We start from the raw sequence: 12500 nt of genomic DNA on the forward strand, positions 1-12500 counted from the left end.
GCTGGATTTTCTGCTCTTCACTGCTGAGAGCTTGGATAATTGGGGAGGGGCCCCAGCCCCTAGCTGAGCCAGATAGCAGGGCCTCCTAGAATCCACTTTATTATGGCATCTGGCAGGTCTGGTGGACACAGCTCAGATGGGGTCCTTCTCCAGGTGGATTCTAAGGGGGGGAAGAGGCTGAAGCCCTAAGAGGCAACCTCTCAAGTCAGCCCCGGGCACAGCAGCCCCTCACTCAAGCCATGCTGTTGCTCAGCTGCATGGCAAAGTCCTGCACATGCTCCTTCAGAGTCTGGCGGGCATCTGCCTGTGCCCGCTTCTCCCGTGCCCGCTCTTGCTGCAGCTTGTTCAGCCGCAGCCGCAGCCGCTGCTCTCGCCGCTTGCAAGCCTGCAGCTGGCGCTGGGCCTTGTCCAGGGCATCAAGTGCGGCCTCAGCCCGCCGTTTCCAGAGCAGGGCACTGCCCACCTGGTAGCTGTGCTCATTCTGGATATACGCTCCGGCTGGGGGTGGGAGACGAAGCATGTAGGCTGAGGGGGAGACAGGCCGTGGCTCAAGGGGGGATGGCTGCCGCTCTGGCTCCCGCTCCGGCGAGGGCTGGGCACTGCAGCCTGCTTCATCTGCCTGGGCACCCAAGGGCCCCAAGAGGTCTGAGAAGGGGCTGCTGAGGCCAGCCTCCAGTCTCCCAGTGGGGGAGGCAGGCAAAGCAGCAGGTGCTGAGGCCTCTTCCACAGGAAAGCAGGCGACATCAGCAGGTGGTGGTGGAGAAAATGGAGTCGTGGGCCCATGGCCCTCAGAGCAGCTGAGAGAAAAGAGAGAGAGAGAGAGACACTAATAGGCCAGGCCAAGGCCTTCCCAGACTCTACTTCACCGGCCCACCCTAGTCTACTCCACTGGTTTAGAACCCTGTCCAGCAAGACTGCTGGCACACATCCCAAAGCCCAGTCTCTCAGATTTGGGGTGGGAATGGGGCACCCTCCACCCACAGCACATACCGCTTCCTGCATCGCCGGAGCCGGCTGACGTCGGAGGGGCCAGGTGGGTAACTGTGCCCCTTGGTCTTGGTTGTCCGGCGTAACTTGGAGAAGGACTCAAATATTGTGGGAACTGCCCCCTCCTTCAGCCTGTGATACCCGCTGTGGGGAAAAACAGCCTGGATGAGGTGGACAATAAGCATTGCCCCCCAGGGCCAGCTGCAGGGCACAGAGCTAGCATGCCCCCAGCACCCCAGATCAGGCTGTCCCATGCTAGCACAGTGGGAGGTGGGTAGGCATGTTGCCAGCACTTAGTTTAGGGAATGCCACTTTAGGTAGAATTACACCAATCTCTTTCCTGCAGGGCTCTTCAAAATTAGATGTGTAAAAAAAGACTGTACTAGAACTAGGCTGACCAGCCAAAACGAATAATTTCATTGTGGGAGCGCCTGGGTGGCTCAGTTGGTTAAGCATCTGACTTCAGCTCAGGTCATGATCTCACAGTCCAAGAGCTCGGGCCCCGCACCGGGGCTCTGTGTTGACAGAGCCTGGAGCCTGCTTCGGATTCTTTGTCTCCCTCTCTCTCTGCCCCTCCCCTGCTCACGCTCTGTCTCTCTCTCTTTCTCTCAAAAATAAACATTAAAAAAAAAATTTTTTTTTAAATAATTTCATTGTGGATTTGCTGGGAGGACTGGGGTTCTAAAGAATAGCCTTTGAAAAAGCTAATGTTTTCCTCTCCTGTCTCTAGCACAGTTACCCTGAGGGGGTGGGTCTTACTGTCACTGAGGTGCAAAGCTGGGAAAAAGCAGCCACACCGCGTAACCAGGTCGGCCCGGGCTCCAGCCAGTGGCTTCAGGATCGTCCTCATCTGGCCGTACAGCTGCCCCAATCGGCCGACTACTCTGATGCTTCAAACCCTGCCCCAGTGACCACTGCCACAGAGGCTCACCTGATTCCCACCAGCTCAAAGCAGTTCTCCTCGAAGTGCTTGGAGCAGAAGTAGATGTACTCGGAAGCCGGGTCCCACAGGCCCTGGCCGCTGGGGTCCAGCCGCTGGCAGTTGGCCAGCCACAAGCCTCGCCTCGGGTTGTCCTTCTTGGGAAGTCTGCGGAGCCACAAACCAGTAAGCACCAGGGTGTCTGTAGCCCTGGGCTGAAGCTGCTCAAGCACCCCAGACGGCAAGGGCTGGTCATGCACACGCCACCACCAGACCTCCCTTCAACCCTGCCAGGTAAACACCGCCCACCAAGGTCCAGATGAGGAAACTGAGGCCTCGAGGAAAGCAACTTCCTTAGCGTCACCTGGCAGGTGAGAGTCAGAAAGCGGAGGGACGCAGGCTGGTGGACCTCCCATGCTTCCTCTCCCACCTAGGCTCAGTCGCACCCGCCCCGCCCCTCTCCCCCCTACAAATACAAGCAACGCGCCAACCAGAGGAAAGCGCATGCGCAATCGTGGCTCCACGAAGAGGGAAAAACCGGCGCAGGCACACGTGAGCCTTCGCGTACCAGCACGCACGCGCGCTGACCTGTGGAAAGAGATGCCGCGGTTGCGCGTCTCGCGCGTGTCCCTTGTGCAGCAGCCGGCGGCGGAGCAGTGACGCGGCATCTGGGGAAGAGGCGGGAGCTTGGTCGTGGGCGGCTTTCCAGGCCCGGAAGGGCCTCGCGCCCCCAGCCGCCGATCCGCTCCTGGCGGCCCTGGCCTGCCGGGTCTCCCCCGGCCCGTTCTCGCCCGAGCCCCGTCCCAGCCCGTTCTCCTGACTCCCGTCAGCGGCACTCACGATCTCGCCATTGCTGCGCCGCCGAAGTCTCGCGAGGAGTGGAGCGCGGTGGAAGTTGATACCATAGAGACTCGGAAGAGCTAGGCACTCGACCCAGGGGCGGGGCGAGGCGGGCACCGGAAGCGGCGGGAGCGTAATGTTGCTGCCAGGTCTGCGTCGTCCCACCCTCCCTGAGCGCCTGCGCGGTAGCACACTCGGGCTCTTTTGGCTTTTCAGGCCAAACTCTTAGCGGTCAACACCTCGGCACCGAAGGAGCGGCGCCACGCTCGTTGGCGCAGAGTCCCCGTAGTGTATTGGTCTGGTGGCGCGGCAGCGGGAAACCGGCAGGGTCCCGGGATCCACGCTGGCAGCCCGGGAAAGGCTAGACTGCAAAAGGAAACTCCCCAACTAGAAAAAGGGGCCAGGAGGGGCACCTGGGTGGATCGGTCGGTTAAGCGTCCGACTTCGGCTCAGGTCATGATCTCACGGTCCGTGAGTTCGAGCCCCGCGTCGGGCTCTGTGCTGACCGCTCAGAGCCTGGAGCCTGTTTCAGATTCTGTGTCTCTCTCTCTCTCTCTGCCCCTCCCCTGTTCATTCTCTGTCTCTTTCTGTCTCAAAAATAAACGTTTAAAAAAAAATTAAAAAAAAAAAGGGGGGGGCCAGGATACGTAATCAATATAACCCGACAAATTCAGTGCTCATAGCTTATTCTGGGAGAGGTGCCATGGGTGGGCGGTGATGGGCAGAAAGCCCTCTTACAGTTCCTTCTGACAGGCACACGGCTGAGTTAGAGGTGAAAACAAAAAACTTCAAGGAATGAGAGCCTCACAGTAAATAAGTTTGCACTGGGGCGGGGCTGCCTCCCTGGACCCTCCCACAAGACTGGGTGAAAGTAGCCAATCCACAATTTAGAAGACAACCAAATTACTATTCCATTCTTCAAAGAACATCAAGAATGGGTGAAGGATTTAAGAAATGCCTAAATTTAAAGTAACCAAAGCATTCTTCCTAATTCCTTCAGCCACGCCTTTTGACACTTTCTTTCTAGGGTTAAAGTGGTAACTAGACATACACACATGCATAATTTTTTGAGACGAAACACGTTTTTCCCCTGGAAATGCACCTGGAAAAGGCAGGTGTCTAGATTGGGAATTATGGCAAAAGCACAAGGGACATGATGCTTCAATATAGAAACTTTAATAGGTAAACATATCTTGTAAGGTTATAATGGGGATGATACAAAGGGATGGTTGCCAGAGGCACTCATTCAGTATTCTTCCCCTTCTTCAGCCTCTGCTTCCACAGAATCCACACCCACCTCTTCATAATCTTTCTCCAGAGCTGCCAGGTCCTCCCGGGCCTCGGAGAACTCCCCTTCCTCCATGCCTTCCCCCACGTACCAGTGCACAAAGGCTCGCTTTGCATACATGAGGTCAAACTTATGGTCTAGGCGGGCCCAGGCCTCGGCAATGGCGGTAGTGTTGCTCAGCATGCACACGGCCCGCTGCACCCTGGCCAGGTCCCCTCCGGGAACGACAGTCGGGGGTTGGTAGTTGATGCCCACCTGCCAGAGAAGGGGAAGAAAACAGTCTGTGAAACTTGTGTCAAACCCAGAAATGGTAGCTGCTTTCATGGAAGCAAAAGACATGCAGGTGCCTTCTTTGTGCCAGGCAAGGTGTCAGGTGAGCAGGGTGCTGGTTTCCAGACCAGGAAAACTGGGGAAAGGAGCCCTGGCTCCCGGCTCAGTCCCAAGTTGCCTGAAGGGCTGTGTCCCAGCAACTGAGACATGTGACAGGTGCTCAGGTAACAGGGCTGTTTCTTCTAAAAGGGGACACTGCTTTGTATTCCTCATGTTATTTTCCCCATAGGCTTCTACAAGATGGGGTTTCATTTCTGGAGCTGAAACCTTTTCCACTCGATTCAGAGTACTATGGTTGTTATCACCAGGGGAGATCGTACCCCCGGTCTCCTACCAAATGAGCCAGCCTGTGCATAACAGGGCGACAGGCACACCCTCAGGTCCTAGGACTGTTGCTACTACTGCAACAGGAGGTGGCCTATGTGTGTGCTAAGTAGGAGAAAGGGGGTGATATTCGAGGGCTGGGTCCAAAAGGGGAGGCATTCTAAGTTTCCAAACCAGGAGACAACACGACCAGAGGTTTGGGCAGGGATACACAGGGTCAGTTAGAGCTGGGGTCGGCAAACTTTGTCTATAAAGGGCAAGACAGGGACGCCTGGGTGGCTCAGTTGGTTAAGGTGTGCAACTTCAGCTCAGGTCGTGATCTCACGGCCTGAGTTCGAGCCCCGCGTCGGGCTCTGTGCTGACAGCTCGGAACCTGGAGCCTGTTTCAGATTCTGTGTCTCCCTCTCGCTCTGACCCTCCCCCCGTTCATGCTCTGTCTCTCTCTGTCTCAACAATAAAAATAAACGTTAACAAAAAAAAGAGCAAGACAGCACATATTCTAGGCTGGGTGGGCCACACGGTCTCTGTCACAATTGCTTAATTCTCTCTTTGGAGCACAAAAGCAGCCACAACGAGACACCAATGAACAGGTGTGGGTGTGTCCACATAAAACTCTACGTGGCTGGTCTGCCAACTGTGCCGATCCCTGAACCCAGAATAGGAAGGGCTAGTGAAGGACCCGCTGCAGCAAGCCCACCAGAAGCAGTAAGGTCTGAGCCAGCTAGGCGGCATGGAAAGCAAGGCAGAGGGAAGCACATTTTCCCAGATGGAAAGCATCGACAGTTTAGCGTCCAAGTACTGGACAAAGCTGAAGAGCTACAGCAAGTTTCCTATTCTGTATCAGATGGAAGACTGGCACAAACTGTGTTGGAGGCAGCCTCTGTCCAAACTTGCCAATCTTACTAACAGAGAAATGAGTATGTTGCCATTTCTTCCGAAAACATCCATGACCATTTTTCGTTAAATCAAATGCTGCATGGGACATTTAGGTTTGGTTTAATTTCCTTATGCCTGAAGAATGACGTGGGATTTAGGAACACTGATGTTTATAGTGATACCCCGATTTCAAATATCCACATAAATTGTCAAAATGCCCTTGAAAATTGCTACATTTCTAAGTCCAAACTATTTTTCCCACACTAATTCTTTCACCCAGAAGCGGCAACAAAAATCCTTCCCCAAACTTTCTGTTCTGTTAAAAAAGAAAATTCTCACACAGATACACAACGTGATAACTCAGGAAGGGAGTTCAAATGGCACCACTGAGTAAATTATCACTCTGGCTCACTAATTTGTGACCAAGGGGCTGGCTGCCATGGAACAGGGCATCCCCTACAAAGGGCATGCTGTGCTTGGTCGGCTGCCTGCTGACCGGGAACACCACTCAACATCACCCAGTCCTACCTTAAATCCAGTTGGGCACCAATCCACAAACTGGATGGTGCGCTTGGTCTTGATGGTGGCGATGGCTGCGTTGACATCTTTCGGGACCACGTCCCCCCTGTACAACATGCAGCAGGCCATATACTTGCCGTGCCGAGGGTCACACTTGACCATCTGGTTAGCCGGCTCAAAACAGGCATTGGTGATCTCGGCCACAGACAGCTGCTCGTGGTACGCCTTCTCCGCTGAGATGACCGGGGCGTAGGTGGCCAGGGGGAAGTGGATGCGGGGGTAGGGGACCAGGTTGGTCTGGAATTCCGTCAAGTCCACGTTCAGGGCCCCATCGAACCGCAGGGAGGCCGTGATGGAGGACACGATCTGCCCGATCAGACGATTAAGGTTGGTGTACGTGGGCCGCTCGATATCCAGGTTGCGCCGGCATATGTCGTAGATGGCTTCGTTGTCCACCATGAAGGCACAGTCAGAATGCTCCAGGGTCGTGTGGGTGGTCAGGATGGAGTTGTAGGGCTCCACCACGGCCGTGGACACCTGGGGGGCCGGGTAGATGGCAAACTCCAGCTTGGACTTCTTGCCGTAGTCCACCGACAGCCGCTCCATGAGCAGGGACGCAAACCCAGAGCCGGTGCCGCCCCCGAAACTGTGGAAGATGAGGAAGCCCTGCAGCCCCGTGCACAGATCCGCCTGAGAGAAACCAGAGACCGTGAGTCAGTGCCCGCGGAAGCCACACCGCCGACCTCCAACAAGCCACGCTCACTTCTTTGCCTCTGCGGGATGATCACACATTCAAATCGTCCACAGCGCACGTGCAGGACGCTCAGGAGCAAAGCAAGGCAGACGTTAGAGATGTACGGACGCACTGAAGCCACACGTGAAGGGAAACGTGGACTCAAGATTCTGGCCTGGGGTTTTGCCAGAGCGACCTCCTGGTCGCAATCCCTGCATACCCTCCCGTCCGGGGCAACGTCCACAGGAAGCCTTCTCGGCACCCCCTTACCAGTTTTCGGATCCGGTCCAGGACCAGGTCGACGATCTCCCTGCCGATGGTATAATGGCCTCTGGCGTAATTGTTGGCTGCGTCCTCCTTCCCGGTGATCAGCTGCTCTGGGTGGAAGAGCTGCCTGTAGGTCCCTGTGCGCACTTCATCTACAAAGAGGACACGTGGGCCGCAGGGCTTCAAGCCCGTTGTTAACTCACCAGGAGGGGTGGGTTTGGGGACCGTCGGGATCTACCAAGCACGTGCCGTTCCTCGCGGTCGGCAGCATCAGGGTCTCGTAGAAAACGTCTCTGCGTAATACGCAGACCACAACAGCAATCTATGGCTCAGCAGGTAAAGTCAAGTGGAGGTACAAAGTCCAATCTGACTGGTCCTCGAAGAAGGGAAACCACTCACACCCGCACACAGGGGACTCTGCACGTGCATACATATGTCCTCCTACCCACAGCTACCTCAAAGAGTGTAACTAAAAAATCGCTTACATGCTAGACAGTCACCAGGTCAGCATGACTTTGGCCGGCCAGTCCCATCAGGGCACCCTCTGGGGCCTGCCTCTCACAGGCTTTAGGGTGACATCCTGTCTTCCCCTGGGTGGCCACTGAAAGGTGCTCTCTCCTTGCAGCTCTCCCTGGCAACCACTTCAGCCTTCTAATCTGGAGGAAGCCAACGAATGTTCTCTACTTACCTTTCTGTCAGATGCAGGTCAAGATTCTCACGCAGCAGCATCTTGGTGTGCGCAGCGTTAAGGAGGGACCAGTGCCTGGGCACCCCGCAGGTGGAGTCTACACAACCACCTGCCTGGGGCTGAGGCGGCCACGAGTGAATCTATTACCAGCCTATGTTTTTCCTGTACGTTAGGTTCTCCTAACTTAGGAGCCTCAGTTTCTCACCCGATGTAGCCACAGGCGTGTACTTGTACACCCCGTCCTTTCTGCAGAAAGGATTCAAAGGAGCACAGGGGGCATGGAGGGGGCTTCAGGGAGGCTCTCCCACTCTCCCGGGAAAGCCGCCCAAGTGCCCGAGTACCTACCGACCACGGTGGGCTCCAGGTCCACAAACACCGCTCTGGGCACATGCTTGCCAGCCCCAGTCTCGCTGAAGAACGTGTTGAACGAGTCATCCCCACCACCGATGGTTTTGTCACTTGGCATCTGACCATCGGGCTGAATTCCATGTTCAAGGCAGTACAGTTCCCAGCAGGCATTGCCGATCTGGACACCTGCCTGCCCCACGTGGATAGAGATGCACTCGCGCTGGCAACCAGAACACAAACGTTGAGATCCCCTTGTCTTCAAGGGAACCAACACTATAAGGCATGGAAACCATATTAACACACACATCTATATGTATTTCACATTGTCTATGGCTTTCCCAGACCTTTCCCAGAAGGCTTATGTGACCCTTTTCAAGTCCCTATGAAAACTGAGGTGCTCTAAACCACCCGAGCTACTAAGTGCCGGACTTAGCCCCTACACAAAAGCGTTTGCTACCATACACGTAATGTCAATGGTAAACGCCACACCGTACAGTCACATACAGCCACAGCCACCATACAGCCACAGTTATTCTCTAAAGAATATAGCTACTAGTTTCTGATGGTGTCCTGTCCAAAGAGAATGTAACAAGTAATAGATCAGGGAAGGAAGAGTGGACTTGGACACAGGTCACCATGGCCCAGGTGCCAGTGGTCACCATATGTGTGTCATCCATCTACCCATCTACAGCTACCCTCTATTTTCTCCACCCAGGGCTGTGCTCAGGGAGGCTGACCCATCTGGACTGCATGAAAGGGGCTTCCTTGCACCTGGCTTCTGGTTGCATTAGCCAAGGCAGGCATCAGCAAGAGACTGCGAGGTTAGAGGACAGTGTGGTCAGGGTGCTCACTTCCTGGCTCCCACCCTGCCGGACTGCCATGGGCTCCCTGAGTGTGTTTATCAAGGCCACAAACTTTCAGCAGTCAGTGTTCTTTATAAAGCCACCTTCTCAACTTCTAGTAACCACTCCCTTCACCTCAAGGCTAGGAGTTAATGGCAACCAGGCATCACAAATGGTAGGACACTACACTGTCCTTTGGTGGTTTCCTTAGACTCAAAGTACCTATTTTTTGACTGTATCATATCTTTCCTGCCATAAACATAACTGTACAGTCATTAATCATTTGTTCTATTTTAGACACCTTATCCTCACAAATACATAGAGGAGATCAAATAAAATTCAAGGTGTCCCACCTACCCTAAATCCTAATATACAATACCAAGAACTTGAAGTCCTGTTTTTAAGTTTGGCAGGTAATTTTTTTTTTATTTTTAAGGTTTGTTTATTACGGAGAGACAGCACAAGCAGGGGAGGGACAGAGAGAGGAGGAGACAGAATCCGAAGGAGGCTCCAGGCTCTGAGCTGTCAGCACAGAGTCCGACACGGGGCTCGAACCACAGACCGTGAGATCATGACCCGAGCTGAAGTCGGACGCTTAACCGCCTGAGCCAGGTGCCCCTGAAGTCCCGTTTTTTATTACACAAACACCAACTCTCCAATTAGGGGCATAGAGATTCACGTAACGCCACAATACCCTAAGAATCCCTCCCAGAAGGAACTATTATTCACTTGCAGAAAGAACTTCTCCAATGACAAGGAATGCACTCCTTCAGAGAAGAAATTCATCAACACTCTGGGAAGTCTTTTGGAATCCACACAATCACACCATTTACAGATTAGTATTACTCATTTTGCCTTACTTATATCCAGGCAGCCTATGCTTCACAGGATGCCTGATTTAGTTTTCTACGGACTCAGCCCTAGTATGATCACAGTAAGCTCTGTACCCTGAGAAAACCCCTCAGTTTTTTCTTTTACAAAATGGGGCTGGTGTGCTACATGATCTGCAAGGCCACTTCCATCTGATTATCCAATGAAACTAATAGAAAGCAGTCAGAAAAATCATTCCTAGCTTTCAATAGAAAGCCATTAAAAATTCATCACCAACCTCACCTGGATCATTAAAATTTTACCTTACCTTACTCAGCCTTATCTTCATCCTCTTTCTTTTCAAGCTCCAGTCCAACTGCTCTCTTCATATTCTTGGCAGATTGCTTTGTTCCCTATGTACCCAGAAGCTTCAGCTTCCAGACAGCAAATGCGCAGACCTTTCTGCTCTCTTCCTCCTGTCAATTGTTTCTACTGATCCCCTACCCGCTAACAGTCCTCAAAGTAATCACTGGCCTTCTCAGGCCACTAGAGATCCACAGACCTCTTCAGGGTAATTGGAAATTAAAGCGATTTCACAGTAGGACTACTGAGATAACCAGCCCTTTTCACCGTGTTCACATTTCACCGTGTTCACTGATGGTGCATAATCAAACAGTGGGTAAAACTGGGGTGCTTGGGTGCCTCAGTCAATTAAGCATCCAACTTCAGCTCACGTCATGATCTTACCATTTATGAGTTTAAGCCCCGCACTGGGCTCCGCACTGACAGTGCAGAGCCTGCCTGGGATTCTCTCACGCTCTCTCTCTCAAAACAATAAACTTAAAAAAAAAAGGGGGGGGGGTAAAACTGTTAATGCCCTAGTACAAATCAAGGTAGTGGCACCAAACTATACCAGTGTTCGTTAGATTCTTCACCCTTATGCACTCACGGTAAAAAGACCAAAAAAAAAAAAAAAGTCAATTTCATTTCAGAATATTCATGATGAAGCAAAAAATGATTATTTTATAAAACATCCACCCTCAAGTACTGTGACAAAACGGAAAGTATCCATAAAGCTCTTGTGCACCTGCTGAAATACAGCTGTTTTAAGAAATAGCACTTGTGTGCTTTCAGTTGCCAACTGAACTAGCTTTTTTCACAGAATGTTATTTTCCTTGCAAGAGCCGACAAACTATGGCTATTGCAACTTGGATATCTGGTGTTTATGTCAGCATGTTGTCTTAAAGTAAATAAATATTTTTAAAATTTCTAACATGGCAAATGACTACGGAGATAACCCACATAAACAAAGGCTTTTTGGAGTCCTACTTTGTTACACTGTAGAGATGTCCATGGAGTGCCTGGGTGGCTAAGATGGTTAAGCGTGACTCTTGCTTCCCCATCAGGTCATGATCTCATGGTTTGTGAGTTTGAGCTCATTGGGCTGGCAGTGCAGAGCCTGCTTGGGATTCTCTCTCTCCCTCTCCCTTGCCCCTCCGCCACTTGCACTCTTTCTCTCTCTCTCTCTCTCAAATAAACTCTATAAAAAAAAGAAATACTGTAGGGGCACCTGGGTGGCTCAGTCAGTTAAGTGTTGGACTTCAGCTCAGGTCATGATCTCATATCACATGAGTTCGAACGCCACGTTGGGCTCTGTGCTGACAGCGTAGAACCTGGAGCCTGCTTCGGATTCTGTGTCTCCCTCTCTCTCTGCCCCTCCCCCACTTGTGCTGTGTGTATGTCTCTCTCTCTCTAAAATAAACATACGTTAACATACATACATACATACATACATACATATATACATACATACATACTGTAGGGATGTCCTGGGACCCCAACGTTTGAGAACCACCTTCCAGGCCTCAGGAACCCAACATAACGGCTGTCCTCAGAGACTGAGTCAAGGCCACCCAACAAGTCAAGGTCACCCAGCTTCCAACCTGGCTCATAAAGTTACAATTTTCGAGGAGACATCTGCACCTGCCGACCCCCCTTCATCCGGGACATTACCACGACGCAGGTTGCCGCTGCCCTCAGGGTTCGCACACCCAGAGAACAAGCGAGAGGACTATCATCTGTTCGTCCGGGCAGCCCTGGGCCTCCCGTGCCCACCCCAGCCCCCTCTTTCCCCGATCTCCCCCCCGCCCCCCCCCCCCCCGCCACACATACACACACACACACACACACACACACACACACACACACAGCCCCGGCCCTAGGATTTGTCCCAGTCTTGCCCCACCCAGGGGTCTCATGTGGCGGGCTTCATCCTCCCTCCTGCCTGGGCCTCTATGAACCGAGAGTGGCCAGGGGGGGACCTCACCATGGTGAGTTCAGCTGCTGCCCAACGCCGTTACCAGACCTCAACCGCTGCCACAGACGCCACGCGCCCAACTGCCGTTGCTGCGCTGTGCACACGGCCCGGGATTGGCCCGCCGCTGCCCAGGTGCCCATTGGTTCTCAGTGCCTCGGGGCGGACCTAGGCCTGGAATCCCGCTTCTGATTGGACGTTACTTGACTTGCGGAGTATGGTGCTTTCTGATTGGATATGGCTTTGGCGGGAAGGCTGTGGCCTAGCCAAAGCAGAGCATTCGGTTGCATCCTCGGAGGTTAGGTGGGAGTGGTCACGGTTTTCTCTGCGTGGGACATAGCACATTTTCGTGCACGTAAGCCCTCAATGTGCGCGTGGCTTCACGTCAAGCTTGTGCCGCCTTCTTGCTTGGAGG

The 12500-nt window shown here is 53.1% G+C and overlaps 2 protein-coding genes across 3 annotated transcripts; both read right to left on the bottom strand.

Moving 5' to 3' along the window:
• Positions 1-82: 82 nt before the first annotated feature.
• On the bottom strand, positions 83-2871 carry THAP7 (THAP domain containing 7). Of its 2 annotated transcripts, XM_058692895.1 has the most exons (5): positions 2747-2870; positions 2495-2574; positions 1919-2074; positions 991-1131; positions 83-797 (listed from the first exon to the last, which is right to left on the bottom strand). In XM_058692895.1, the coding sequence occupies exons 2-5, from the start codon at positions 2572-2574 to the stop codon at positions 233-235; spliced, it is 942 nt and encodes a 313-aa protein (XP_058548878.1). In that variant the 5' UTR covers positions 2747-2870; the 3' UTR covers positions 83-232. The 2 variants fall into 2 exon arrangements, with proteins under 2 accessions (XP_058548878.1, XP_058548879.1); XM_058692896.1 differs by lacking the exon at positions 1919-2074 and having other exon boundaries at positions 2747-2871.
• Positions 2872-3900: 1029 nt separating this feature from the next.
• On the bottom strand, positions 3901-12211 carry LOC131490494 (tubulin alpha-3 chain). Its single transcript, XM_058692900.1, has 5 exons — positions 12098-12211; positions 8117-8339; positions 7087-7235; positions 6093-6773; positions 3901-4289 (listed from the first exon to the last, which is right to left on the bottom strand). The coding sequence occupies exons 1-5, from the start codon at positions 12098-12100 to the stop codon at positions 3993-3995; spliced, it is 1353 nt and encodes a 450-aa protein (XP_058548883.1). The 5' UTR covers positions 12101-12211; the 3' UTR covers positions 3901-3992.
• Positions 12212-12500: the final 289 nt, after the last annotated feature.

Source organism: Neofelis nebulosa, chromosome 11, assembly GCF_028018385.1.
Source record: "Neofelis nebulosa isolate mNeoNeb1 chromosome 11, mNeoNeb1.pri, whole genome shotgun sequence".
In the NCBI taxonomy this organism is placed as follows: Eukaryota; Metazoa; Chordata; class Mammalia; order Carnivora; family Felidae; genus Neofelis; species Neofelis nebulosa.

What these genes read in the sequence shown, in the direction of transcription:
- THAP7 (XM_058692895.1), bottom strand. Translation starts at nt 2,574, where the DNA reads ATGCCGCGTCACTGCTCCGCCGCCGGCTGCTGCACAAGGGACACGCGC. An exon ending in CGCGGCATCTCTTTCCACAG is followed by an intron (nt 2,075 to 2,494) that starts GTCAGCGCGCGT and finishes GTGGCTCCGCAG; the next exon opens with ACTTCCCAAGAAGGACAACC. An exon ending in CTCCGGCGATGCAGGAAGCG is followed by an intron (nt 798 to 990) that starts GTATGTGCTGTG and finishes CTTTTCTCTCAG; the next exon opens with CTGCTCTGAGGGCCATGGGC.
- LOC131490494 (XM_058692900.1), bottom strand. An exon ending in CCTGGAGCCCACCGTGGTCG is followed by an intron (nt 7,236 to 8,116) that starts GTAGGTACTCGG and finishes TCCTCTTTGTAG; the next exon opens with ATGAAGTGCGCACAGGGACC. An exon ending in GGTGCCCAACTGGATTTAAG is followed by an intron (nt 4,290 to 6,092) that starts GTAGGACTGGGT and finishes CTTCTCTGGCAG; the next exon opens with GTGGGCATCAACTACCAACC.